The sequence below is a fragment of the Diadema setosum genome, chromosome 17, assembly GCF_964275005.1.
Source record: "Diadema setosum chromosome 17, eeDiaSeto1, whole genome shotgun sequence".
NCBI classification, from domain to species: Eukaryota; Metazoa; Echinodermata; class Echinoidea; order Diadematoida; family Diadematidae; genus Diadema; species Diadema setosum.
In genome coordinates, this window is record NC_092701.1 from 6,814,209 (window position 1) to 6,826,240 (window position 12,032).

The 12,032-nt window shown below is 39.2% G+C and overlaps 1 protein-coding gene across 1 annotated transcript in view; it reads right to left on the bottom strand.

The window, feature by feature from the left end:
• Positions 1–3,566: 3,566 nt before the first annotated feature.
• The window catches only part of LOC140240978 (uncharacterized), a 32,185-nt gene continuing 23,719 nt past the window's right edge, over positions 3,567–12,032 (bottom strand). The window contains exons 3-10 of the mRNA XM_072320753.1: positions 10,573–10,650; positions 9,966–10,258; positions 8,860–9,136; positions 8,166–8,243; positions 6,590–6,870; positions 5,192–5,450; positions 4,390–4,467; positions 3,567–3,721 (exon numbers count right to left, since the gene is read on the bottom strand). Of these exons, the coding sequence (XP_072176854.1) occupies positions 3,567–3,721; positions 4,390–4,467; positions 5,192–5,450; positions 6,590–6,870; positions 8,166–8,243; positions 8,860–9,136; positions 9,966–10,258; positions 10,573–10,650 (1,499 nt within the window). The remainder of the gene's footprint in view (positions 3,722–4,389; positions 4,468–5,191; positions 5,451–6,589; positions 6,871–8,165; positions 8,244–8,859; positions 9,137–9,965; positions 10,259–10,572; positions 10,651–12,032) is intronic.

Here is a 12,032-nt window from a genome sequence, read left to right on the forward strand (position 1 = left end):
ATCAGGTTGAATTCAAAATTGTTTTATGTAAAATCTCTCTCCCTCTTGCAAGGTGTGTGTGTGTGTATATGTGTGTGTGTGTGTGTGTGTTTACGTCTATGTATTGCTTTGTGCTTATGTCGTGTGTAATAAATGTGGTAAAACTTTTATGTATAAGTCCAGGTTTGATGATGCTCCTTTTGAGAACTATTTTAAAGAACGAGAGAATTTTAAGTGAAAATGCACCGTTTTATTCTCCTTGATTACCTTTCCCAAGATCACTGCAATGTCATGTGTATTTGTGTGAGAATGCATAAGTGTCGTCAGGCATAGCTAAAAGAAGATAGATAAGACAAAAACAGTTAACCATTTACCGAGTCAAGTTGTTCTACTTGATGACATGATTTTATTGAATCCTTCAACAATGATATCTAACAACACCATAGATTGAACATGAATAATCATATGTTGATATAATATAAAAAAGACAAAGTCCATGGGATAAGGCGAACGTAATGAAAAACAATTCCTTCTTTTGAAGAAGAGACATGGAACTATAACCACCATATTACCACCGACTACACACGTTTACATTTTATCACAGTAACAAACTACAAACACTGTCGAATGTGTAGATATTGATGCTTCAATACACCGGCTCACATAGAAGGGCGATGAAGATCCATGCAAAATGTGTTAACACCACATCCGTGCAGTTAGCATAGAGTCCACTTTCAAACTATCCTATATCACATACACTGATAAATCTGAAATTCGATAATCTAGAAAATCGAGTGTATAAACAGTTGTAACGTAAGGTAACCGTTCTCTCTTAATGGTATATAGGTAACTATATTCTACGTGATGCAATTTGGTCACACGAATACATGATTTGGTAAACATAATAGATTCCGAATAAAGTTGCTGGCACAATAAACAAGGGGAAAGATTGAAAACTTCTGCTCAAGTAGTGAAAGACCAAAGGATGATAATATAGACACACAAAATCAGTGAAAGAGTCAGAAATTCGATTGCACTTTTTCATTCAGTATTACATCGACTGCAACAATTGGATTGTGGAAATAAATAGCGCGATTATTTACAGTTGAAATATCTTCAAAGTAAATCAGGCATAACGATTAATAATAAAAAAAAGACTTCACTTAGCCTTTGTGCAGTACATTGTATTCATAAAAGACAGAAGTAATGTAATATCTTGACCTTATGAGAATCAACACCACTGTTATGTCATGATCATTACTATTCTTGAAACGTTCACAATCTTAGTCACGTGTGCATGCACATATACTGGAAACGTGTATTCAACGCTCCGAAGTATTAGAGCTACATGAATTGATTATGAATCGCACACCACTCACTTGTTATTCTTAGTGCTTTTTTGTTTCGATGCTTATAGATTTCAAATGTTGCCAATATACGTTTTGAAAAAATTGTCCTCACTGTCGTGAGGAAATGTCTGCAGTACTGGACATCGACTGCGGTGGGGTTTGGCAAGTATCATAATATATTTTCTTTAGATATTTTTTTAGTTTATACTTTCAAGTCTTCGCGTAATCTTTGGGTTCCTAGTTCTAAAAATAACGACAAAGGTTGTCCAAGTTGATTCCTGCTGGCACGAGAGATGAGGAAGTAACCCAAAAGATAAACTTTCCCTGACGATTGGACTTCCACATGACGTTGGCATCGCGATCAAATTTCTTTCTCAAAGTGTCATTCAAAATTTGCACAATACCACCACGAAGTCAATTTTTACCCATTCTCGTATAGAAATAATCCCTGGTTTCTTATTCTTTTCTGAAGACGAAATGGTTAAAAGCTTTACGTTAATCAACAAACATTCCTGAGTTTTAGATCATTGGTATAAGAAAAACATCTTTCCATCCTTGATATGCCTATGCACCGCAAAACAAACTTTCACAATTTTTCATGAATGTGAATAATGTTCAGTATTGTTATCTCCTTTACTCTATTTTACCTTTGGCTGCGTTTGATTCTACACCAAACCACTGTGTCTTAAAGAATTCAGATACTGTCTCGTCGACAACTGGAATAATACGCTTGATTGTATGATGACGTCCCAAAATCTGTACGTATACATAATCTTGATTATACAATCATGATAATGTTAACAGTACGTGCGCACACGTTTCCCTATTGTACCACTGGGCAGTGCACGTCTCGAAGAAATAACTTTCCGAGAATCGACCAAAACATGACGCGCACACGAAACCATCGGCCATTCGGCGGTTGCTGTTTGGTGAACATCATGCTCTCCATGCATCTGTTTGCAAACCTTCCAAAACTTCTATTTTCTTTCATGTGAGCCTTGTGAGGAAACCCATCAACATTTGGTTCGAACAAGAGGGTTCGATGGAGTGTGGAATAAGCCATTTCACAGTTATAATCTGCTGAGCATGTGCAGATATAGGTCATCGCAGACCTCTTAAAATTGACTTGTGAGCATTTAAAAACTGGATAGACCTTTATGCAAACACTATATCATGAATATTCATGAACGAATCAGGCGCACATTGGAATGTTCAGGTGAATTTGTGTCCTTTTCAACCAAATTTTCAAAAGACATTCATGCAGCACGTAGAGTAAATGCAATCACCACTTTCTGCCTGGCTTTTTTTTTTCAATTGCATCTTCTGAAGATCATTCAGTGTTTTGTAAAATCTGTAGTTCCAGAGGTCATTGCCGACTATAGTACTAACTGTGAACTGGCTTATTCCCTTGCGTTTTCTATCTTATATAAAATGCCTTCGTCAGTGAAGAGTATGCAATGTCAAAATTCAAGAAGTTCATGGTAAGTGTCATATAGGGAAAAATTATATGTCGATTGATCCTCGTCAGCGCTGATTGCACCAATCCATGGGTCTCACCTGACGGCCCATGACCGTTGAAATTTCACTGAATATAACAACTGACGGAAATTCCCCGTTATTGTCTGTAATACAAGCCATTCTGTTTATTTGCCGGGTATTATCAGCATCTATATATCTATATGAGCTACATTTTTTCCCTTACTATACTTTTCTGAAGATGCATCAAGAGCTGGCAAACAGGAAGGACAAGTACAGTGCATCACACTGTGATATCACAGCAGTGTGATCACAGTGTGATCGTAGACTTCGAACAGTGTGTACAATGCTGTGGGGTTTTCTGTGCCAATCGCTGTAAAAGCACACAAAGGGTTACATGGAATGAAGTATGTCGATAATGGTGAAAGGGCGAGCGCAGTGTCTTTACACGAAGTGACACATTTTCGCTAAAAGGAATCATAGTATGAACTCCTGTATCATAGTTTAAGATCACTCACTAAATCGAAGAATGTGACTGTGTCGACACTGTTCTCACACTGTGATACATACTGTAAAACACCACACTGTCATGACGTCATTATACTTCAAACGCGAGCGTCGTGTCAACTTTGGGCCATAATGACATCTAACTTGAATAGGAGTGTTTTTCACAGTGTGTCTACCTTCACACTGTGTTACACTATCACTTCCGTGTTCGCGTAAAATATCTTCTATCCTATAATGTATAATATACACGCGCATCTATTTCTTAGCTGCGAAGACGTTTTCCTCGAAACGTCGCTGGACGTTGCCCGGTGGTCGGAAGAAGGCTACGGTGAGGACTTTTCCTTCCTTGGTGATGGCCTTCCCGATACCGAACTCCTTACTTCCTTTCCACACCATCTGTGTAAAGTGACCTGGCAAGAGAGGACACAAGTAAACACACAAACACAAAGTCAAATTCTTCTGCATGACCTAAGAAGAAAACTGATGCACAAATCGTTCAAATAAATCAACTCATATGACGAAAGAAAAAAATAGAAAAAAAATTACTTCGATTCACTAAATTTCCTTCATATGAGAGATAATCGAGATTTCAGAAGCATTCCTTGCAGCCATTTTCACCCACGTCATTTTTATCTAAAATTTCAATTTTCATGGTTGTGCGTTTTTACATAGATTATACATTTTCGTTTTCAAGCTTGGCCTTCACAGGAGTCAAATTGTCAAACGCAAATATCCAGCCTGACTGTATAATGCTTCATTCTAGTCTTTCTTTTCTTTTCTTTTCTTTCTTTTTTTTTTTTGGGGGGGGGGGTTAATTTATTGATTGGTTGTTGTTGGGTTTTTTTTCCACAAGCTTGTATCAAAAAAAAAAAAACTACTTACACCTGGTCTTTATACACTGTCAGCTTTGAGAGAAATAGAGGGAGATATTGATTTGTGTGTGTTTGTGTTTGTTTCTTGTGTGTGCATGTGTGTCTGTATATATGTATGTATGTAGCCTATGTATGTATGTATTTCTACCTGCACACTATATTATGTGTATCTGCATGTGTTATCATGAGTTCTCGGTCGTCTATACCTGCTCCAGAAGTGAAACCTGGCTTCTTGAAGTCGTACTTCTCGACCTGTTTGTACCACATGTCGATGACCTCTTGACCTGTTGGATGAGTTGTGACGTAATAAGACAAGTGTAAAAAAAAATACAGAGAAATACATAGAAACATAATTATGTTTATACAGTGGACTGGCAAGGATGTGTTGGTTTAATGTTCCATGGGTAATCAAACGAACAAGTCGGCAACAAATGGATACCACAATTTGATTAAAATAAGCACTTCCGAAAGTAGTTATTCTTCTTCATCTGTGAAAACTTTTGATGCAATAGACATCCTTATAGATCGAGATATATAATTAGTATTATTTAATTATCGTGTATAGAAATTTAAGATGCTCGTCCAATAGGAGGAAAGAGAACAAATTCTAGTAAATTTCGACCAAAGACTTTCGAAAGAAAATGCGTATAGTCATTTCATGCTTTAGATCGAACAAAATTGCCAAAATCGATAATCATCCAAAGAAGATCTCAAATTTATTTTCCTTATGCAAAAACCAGTCCCCGTCATGACGTTTCCAGTTTAAGTAGCATAAACTGTGTCGTGCACCATTCAACGTTACCACCGCTGGTAGTACCTCCATTTGAACGATTCTTTTTGTTTGGTGAGAAGAATGAGAACGCACCGTGTTCTCTTCTCAAGACTTCAGTTATATCGCAAGGATTCGAATGGATTTTAATGATGCCATTATTGTCAGTATGATCATTTTTATCACCGTCATAATTCTTTCTCTGCCTTTCATTGCCTTTCTTCAGGTTTTAGACTCACCTGAAAACTCGGTGCTGGCGCTGTTGTAGTGCATGGCGATGTTCTCACCCACGTCCTGGCTGTTGCTGTTCCTGAACTCGTCCTTCTTGGCGAGCTCGGCAGCGAATTCCTGGGCGCGCCGCTCGAGCTCGCTCGAGGTCTCGACCTTGGCGACGTGGTGCCTGACGCGGATCTTGTTTAGCGCCTCCACGGTGTCGCGTTGGAACGACTTCAGGTCGGACGGCGAGATGTCCGCCTCTTCGAGTTTTACACGACCCATCTTGGGAAGGGAGAGGTGGGGAAAGGAAAGAGTGAAAAAAAAGACTGAGAAGGACGGAGGAGAACGAGAAATCGGATTTCAATCGGGAGTCTCGAGATCGAATCTCGCCAAGTACCTGCGTCCTTGGACAAGATGTTTTTACCCACCACGTCCCTCTCAACAAAGGTGTATTAAAGGTACCTGGCAACGCTGGCTCGGGTAATAACGATAATGGGAATACCCTCTGGTATAACAGTGTAAACACCGAAGAGGTTACAGTAGATAAATAAAGAAGACCATGGTTGTTATCGTCATTATATAGGATAAGTGACAAAAAAAAAAGAAGGAAACCTCATACTATGCCAATGTTTACGTTAATTGCATATAGAGGGGAACGTGTACTTGCACAGGAATGAATCATCTTGCAAGACATTTCCTTTTTTAACAGAGGTAGTATAGTTCTTCCCAACCAGAAAGATTGCACGAGGGTTGCCCGACATAACATCAAATAGATCGTGTTAATTTGACTCCATGGCATTGAAATCATTGAGTACATACATTGTACATGTGTTTACGAATGGAATATCTTTTAAAGAGGTTCTAAGGGAAAATATCCCTAAATTTGAATGCATCATTATATAGGTATATCCTGATTGCCATTTGAAAAAAACGAAAATGAATTAGCAAGTGTTCCAGTAAAGAACAATGTCATTACGTGAGGTTGCCCAATGAAACAAGACTTCACTGACAAGCTTTTCGACATTCATAATCTTTTCTACTCCCCTCATAATCATGGAAATGAAATAAGAACAAACAACAAAAAACAAATACAGATTCGATTCATGGCAACTCTTCTTTTCCCAAGATGTTAATTTAATGATAACATTGTACATGCAGTAAGTTTGTCGATGTCGTAAATTTCGCACAGGATTAACTTTCAAGTAACCACGTAGTAATATCTAGTATCTTGTGTGCGAAAGCACATTTTTGTGGAGACCACCAGCTTACTTGGTCACTGCATTTCAAGCGTTTATTTCACGATCCCTCACGAGCAGTAAAAAGGGACTGAGATCCGCCGCGAGCAAAATGACACGGCGTCCACGAATCGAGCTAGACCCCTGGAAAGCTGGGCTCGACTCGTGACTCGTCGTGCTCCTCACCTTTCGGATGGTTTCGTTGACCTCTGCTGCCTTTGCCTCCCGACTCTGACCCGGCTCGTATTCCGTCGACCGCACAACGCGCGTGACCTGGGTTGTCTCCTTCGGCGGCGGCGGCGGTGGCAGGCGGCCGTCGTCGCGCGGGGCCACGTTCTCCTGGAAGTGGTCAATGACGTTGCCCGGTGGTCGGTATTGACCAACGATGATGACCTTGCCGTCGCGCGTGATAGCCTTCCCGATGCCGAACTCGTGGGATCCTTTCCACACCATCTGGGTGAAGTGACCTGAAGCGAACAACGGGGGGGGGGGGGGGGTATTGATATAACCATCTCTGAATAATGATTACTCCTGGTTAGTACAGATGAATAATGTTAATAAGGTGGCTTGGTGTCACATGAAGTACAGATGGGATAACAGTAAGAGGTATTCGTATATGAAGTGATATGAATTTCACAGTCCAATATGCAAGGGGCAGAAAATAATGAAAAGGATGCACTGAACGTACCATGCACTAAAAAGGACTTTGACCTCATTATCGTTAAGTCGTGATTTCAGAGCTACATTGAATCAATCTTCCATACACTATAGTAGCAGCCCTTGCCAATGTTTCCGATTTCCTTTTCGCCTTGCCCATCTTCTATGATTATTTTTCCCTTTATCCCTCCTTTCCTTCTTCATGTCTTCTCTTTCCCTTCTCTTTATTTCTTCCTTTTTCTTTTCTCCTCTTATATGTTTCGTAAGTCCTGCTTCTTCCCATTCACCGTTTTTTTTTATCATTTCACGTCTGTTATTTCAGCTCTCCGTCTTTACTTTCCTTTCCACTTTTCTAGACTTTTCTTGTTCTTTTCTACCCTCTCTCCACATACGTCATCATTCCTAGATGTAAATTTCCAGTTCTTCCTGCATTGCGCTTGCTTTTACTTTTAAATCACCATTCCTGCTAAAATGAGTATAGTTTACAAGCTTATACATTTGCGAGCATAATATTTCACAAATTTGGACTTGTAGGACATTTTCGTAAGTGGTTAAATTCGCACTCGAGAGCCACAGTGACAGAATGGAAATCAAGCATTATTCCATTCCCAGAAGTATACAGTGAATACATTTTTGACGACTATACATTGTATTTGTGATATGAGAAGTTATACATTTGAATGATGTTGCATTTGCTGATATCCATGGAGTATAAGAAGTGGAGTCTAACGTGACTTTTTTGGTGTGTACTAAATACATTACTGGAATGGATGTTTAGCTCTCCTTTTCCTTCACACAAATTTAACAAAGAGTTCTACTTTAGTCCATCAAAATTTTCATCTTCAGTTAATGCACATGTTTGTGTAACACATCCTTTGCTGGAAACAATGTATCACATTAATAATCACGTGTAGCAAATTAATCCAATTCATTGAAAGGTTTATTATACAAAGAAGAGTAAGTTTGGTGGTAATAATAAGGTAGATAATATATAGACATTTTGATTTTACCTTTCTCATCGCTTCTACCCTAAGTTAACTGAAATATTCTCTTTCCTTATCATTTACCAGGGATTACAATTGATAATCAACTTCGGAAAAAATACCTGCGCCTTTGGTGAATCCAGGCTTCTTAAAATCGTAGTTGTGTATTTCGCTATACCAGTGATCTGCGGCCTCCTTACCTACACATAGGTAAAACACGTTCAAGGTACATCAATAGTAACATGCTGGATCATTTGAGAAACCGTTTCAGCTTGCTGAGCTCTGAGCTTTACTGATGTTGAAACGGACAAAGCAGTTGGTTATGCAATAGTTTTGAAAGTCATGCTGTTACCATCAAGATATCAGTACGATATGACAGAACATTTTCATTTTTTTTTTTGTTTCAAAGTCTTACCCGTCACCGTATTGTATTTTCGATTTTCCATTATTACACTGTTGTATTGATCTTGCATAACTACGTAAAAATAATGATCAACGTACTGCCCTTTTGTAGAGTGTTTTTAAAAAACAGATTGGGTTACAGATACAAGCGTATTAAGACCAAGACTCCCGCCAAGACTATCACTATCATTGTAGTATTTATCATTAAGATTATGATTGCCAATATACCCGTTTTCTTATTTTCATTATCATTATGATTATTATTTTATCATTATACCAATTACTCTTGTCATTATCATCACCATACTTTTTATTATCATCACCGTTACTGGAACTATCACTGCCATCATTTTCGCAGTGATTTTCGTCATCAACTTTAGTAAATACTTGAGAGTATATGGACGGCGTCATTACCAGAGTATTCTGTCGAGAGACTGGAGTAGTGCATGGCCACGTTCTCTCCGATGTCATTCGACTTGCTGTGCTCAAAGAGGTCGTGCTTGGCCAGATGCTTCGCCCACTTTCGCGCCCTCTTGGTGAGCTCACGTGACTGTTCTAATGGTTTCGCCCCATGGTGGCGCCGCACGTCGTTATGCGCTTCCAGCGCCTCCTTGGCGAACGCCTTCTGATCGGAGCGGGAGACTTTGGGACGGCGGCTCGATTTGTCCTTCGATTTCTTCCTGAAAATTCCCTGGGATGATAGACATCATCGGAGAGTATATAAATCTTTCATGATAAATGATATTATATAGCCAAGCAACACACCAACTGTTCCGTTGCTATTGCCGCTTTGCAAGACCTTTCATAGTATGTAGAGTCCAGATAATAGCGTTTCAAAATTTGGATGCTCTAAGGCTGCTTTCACATAGAAGTATTCGGTATTCGCTATTCGCTATTCGCTATTTGCTATTCGCTATTCGAGCACCGAATACACCATCACCCGCACCGTCAACTCACCATCCCATGTAGTGAGGATTTCTTCCTCCTACATCGCAGCAAATCTTATTAACAATTTCTAAACTGCATCAGAATGTCGGTCTACATGTTTATTTTTGCTAAAGGGCAAATCCAGACCAAAATTGTCATTATTTCATAAACGAGAGACGGTATACGCTGCAAGAAAATCGAACAAGTTCGATTCCCACTTTGCTATACTATTCGCAGCTATTCGGTACTTTCGAATAGTGCCCTCCTATGTGAACCGGTGTGAGGAAATCCTATCGTTCGATTCAAGCTATTCGCGTGCCCTCGAAAAACGAGCCCGAATACCCGAATAGTATACTTCTATGTGAACGCAGCCTGAGGGGGTGTTGCAAGAAAGTTGCAATTAATTGCAACTCGACTTTCTTGCAACACCCCTTAGTCATAAAATTAAGCTTAATAGTTCTTTTCAGTAGCATTTTTAGATATGATGAAGTAATGAAATAAAAATCTTCTTGAAGCTAACAGAAAGTACTAAAAGAAAAATGTAGACATGCTTACAGAATACAAGGACATAATTTTTTTATCAGCCCATGCACCTTTTTCTTTCCCTCTTCGTCGCTGCTGCTGCTGCTACTGCTGCTGCTACTGCTCGAAGAGCTCGTGGAACCCCGTCGTCCCCTGCTGGAGCGATGTTTCTTCTTCTCCTCCTTCTTCTTCCCTGCCTTTTCCGCCTTCCCGGCCAGTGGCGGGAACACGTTTTCGGGAAAATTGCCCATCATGTTCCCGGGGGGCTTGTAGTTCCCGACGATGATGACCTTTCCGTCGCTCGTAATGGCCTTACCGATGCCAAATTCCCTGCTCGCCTTCCAGACGACTTGAGAAAAATGACCTGTGCACAGAATCAGAAGGATTGTGTTAAGCTCACTCTGTCTTTAACTCACGATGTGGTTTTATCAGAATGTCATAACTGTCGTTTATACTCACATGCACATGTCAATGTATAATTTGGTGCATGGTTATAGGTTTATAGAAAGATTTATAGGTTTATGAAAAAATATAGAATAGTACGGCAAGTCCCTGTCATCAACTTGTCTCACACAAACGTACATGCACACACACACACACACACACACACGCACACACACACACACACACACACAATATTATAAGGAAAAGAAAAAAAAAATCTTTCACATTGCTTACCGGTTCCCTGCCTGAATCCAGGATTGCCGTAATCATACTTGCTGGATTCTTGGTACCAAAGTTCTGTTGCATCATTTCCTATAGCATGAAAAGATAGATTTGTAGTACACAATTATGCAAGCACGAGAAATTCATCCTCGAATATGTTTTCGAAACAGATCTCACCTTGTGTCCAATATCTTCATGTCTCTAATCAAAAACATGGGAGAAAAGAATCTGGTACAGACACTTTATCAGAAGGCGCGAATCAACATAATTAAAAAAAAAATCACAGTATGAAAAAGGAATATCCTTTATGTTGAAATCTAACGCCAATTCATGATTATTAGACACATGCACACAAAATGCCAATTCAGTGGGACCAGAATTTAAAATGAAAGACAGATAGCACATGACTTGGACTCACTCTCTCTTGTAAAGGCCTACACAGATGAACCTTCGCCTTTGTGTGAAAGTGAATACGTCTTCGTATAGTTCTTGTTGATGATGATTTTCTTTTTTCCACTGTAAATTTTATGAAGGCAAACGGCGACTGCGGACCACTTGAATTCTTCAAAATTTCAATCATAGAGTATGGAGGTTTGGCCTGCGTTTTGTGCTATGTAAGTATTATTGAAGCTCACTGACTTTGGAATTGTGCGTCAAGGACTCGTGACAATTTTAATGTTCTCTTCTTTTTTTTCTCATTCTATCTAAAATGTGTAGCAACTGCTTGCTGTTAACTGTTTGTTAACGAAACAAGACGGTCGTTACACGTCTATGTTAACGCGGCCTGTGATTACGTGCTTGTGACATAATAGTTATATATATATAATGATTATATATACTCGTCTTTCTACATCTATCGCCGCCCACTATCTTTATATCAAACTGTTTCTTTAACGACACTAGCTACAGCAATGGTGATCCAAGATAGTACATGTACCCTAAAATTGGCCTCCTTCGTATAGGCCACATTTTAGTGGCAGGACAAGCTCTGCGACTGTGCTCTTTCTGAGCTGAGACGCCGTACGTGACAAAGAGCTATCCCTGTTTGTCTCTTTCTACTTTACCTCCATAATCTACCTGTTTTTATCGATCTTAACTTTACGACCTCGTAATAATGATACAATTACATTCCTTTGATGATTTTTGTCACGATATGACACGCCTTATCATTATTTTGCTGTTTACCACATGGTTTCAGCCCGTTATATGGTTCGAAAAGAAAACAAACGCCCAAATATATTTCATATTTCCCATGACCGCAACTCAATTCATCAAAGTTAACAGTTATATTCTTAATAAAATGTCAGTGGTTGGGTTTTTTTTTCATAGTTTAGTTTGAACATTTTATCGCCCCTTAAGCCCTTTCAGCCCTCACTTCATTTTAAGTTAGTCGTGCGCAGTGCCGTTTATGTTTTTTCTGCTGGCGTTGCTCAAAACAGTTTGATTCATATATAATTGAATATATTGTTGTT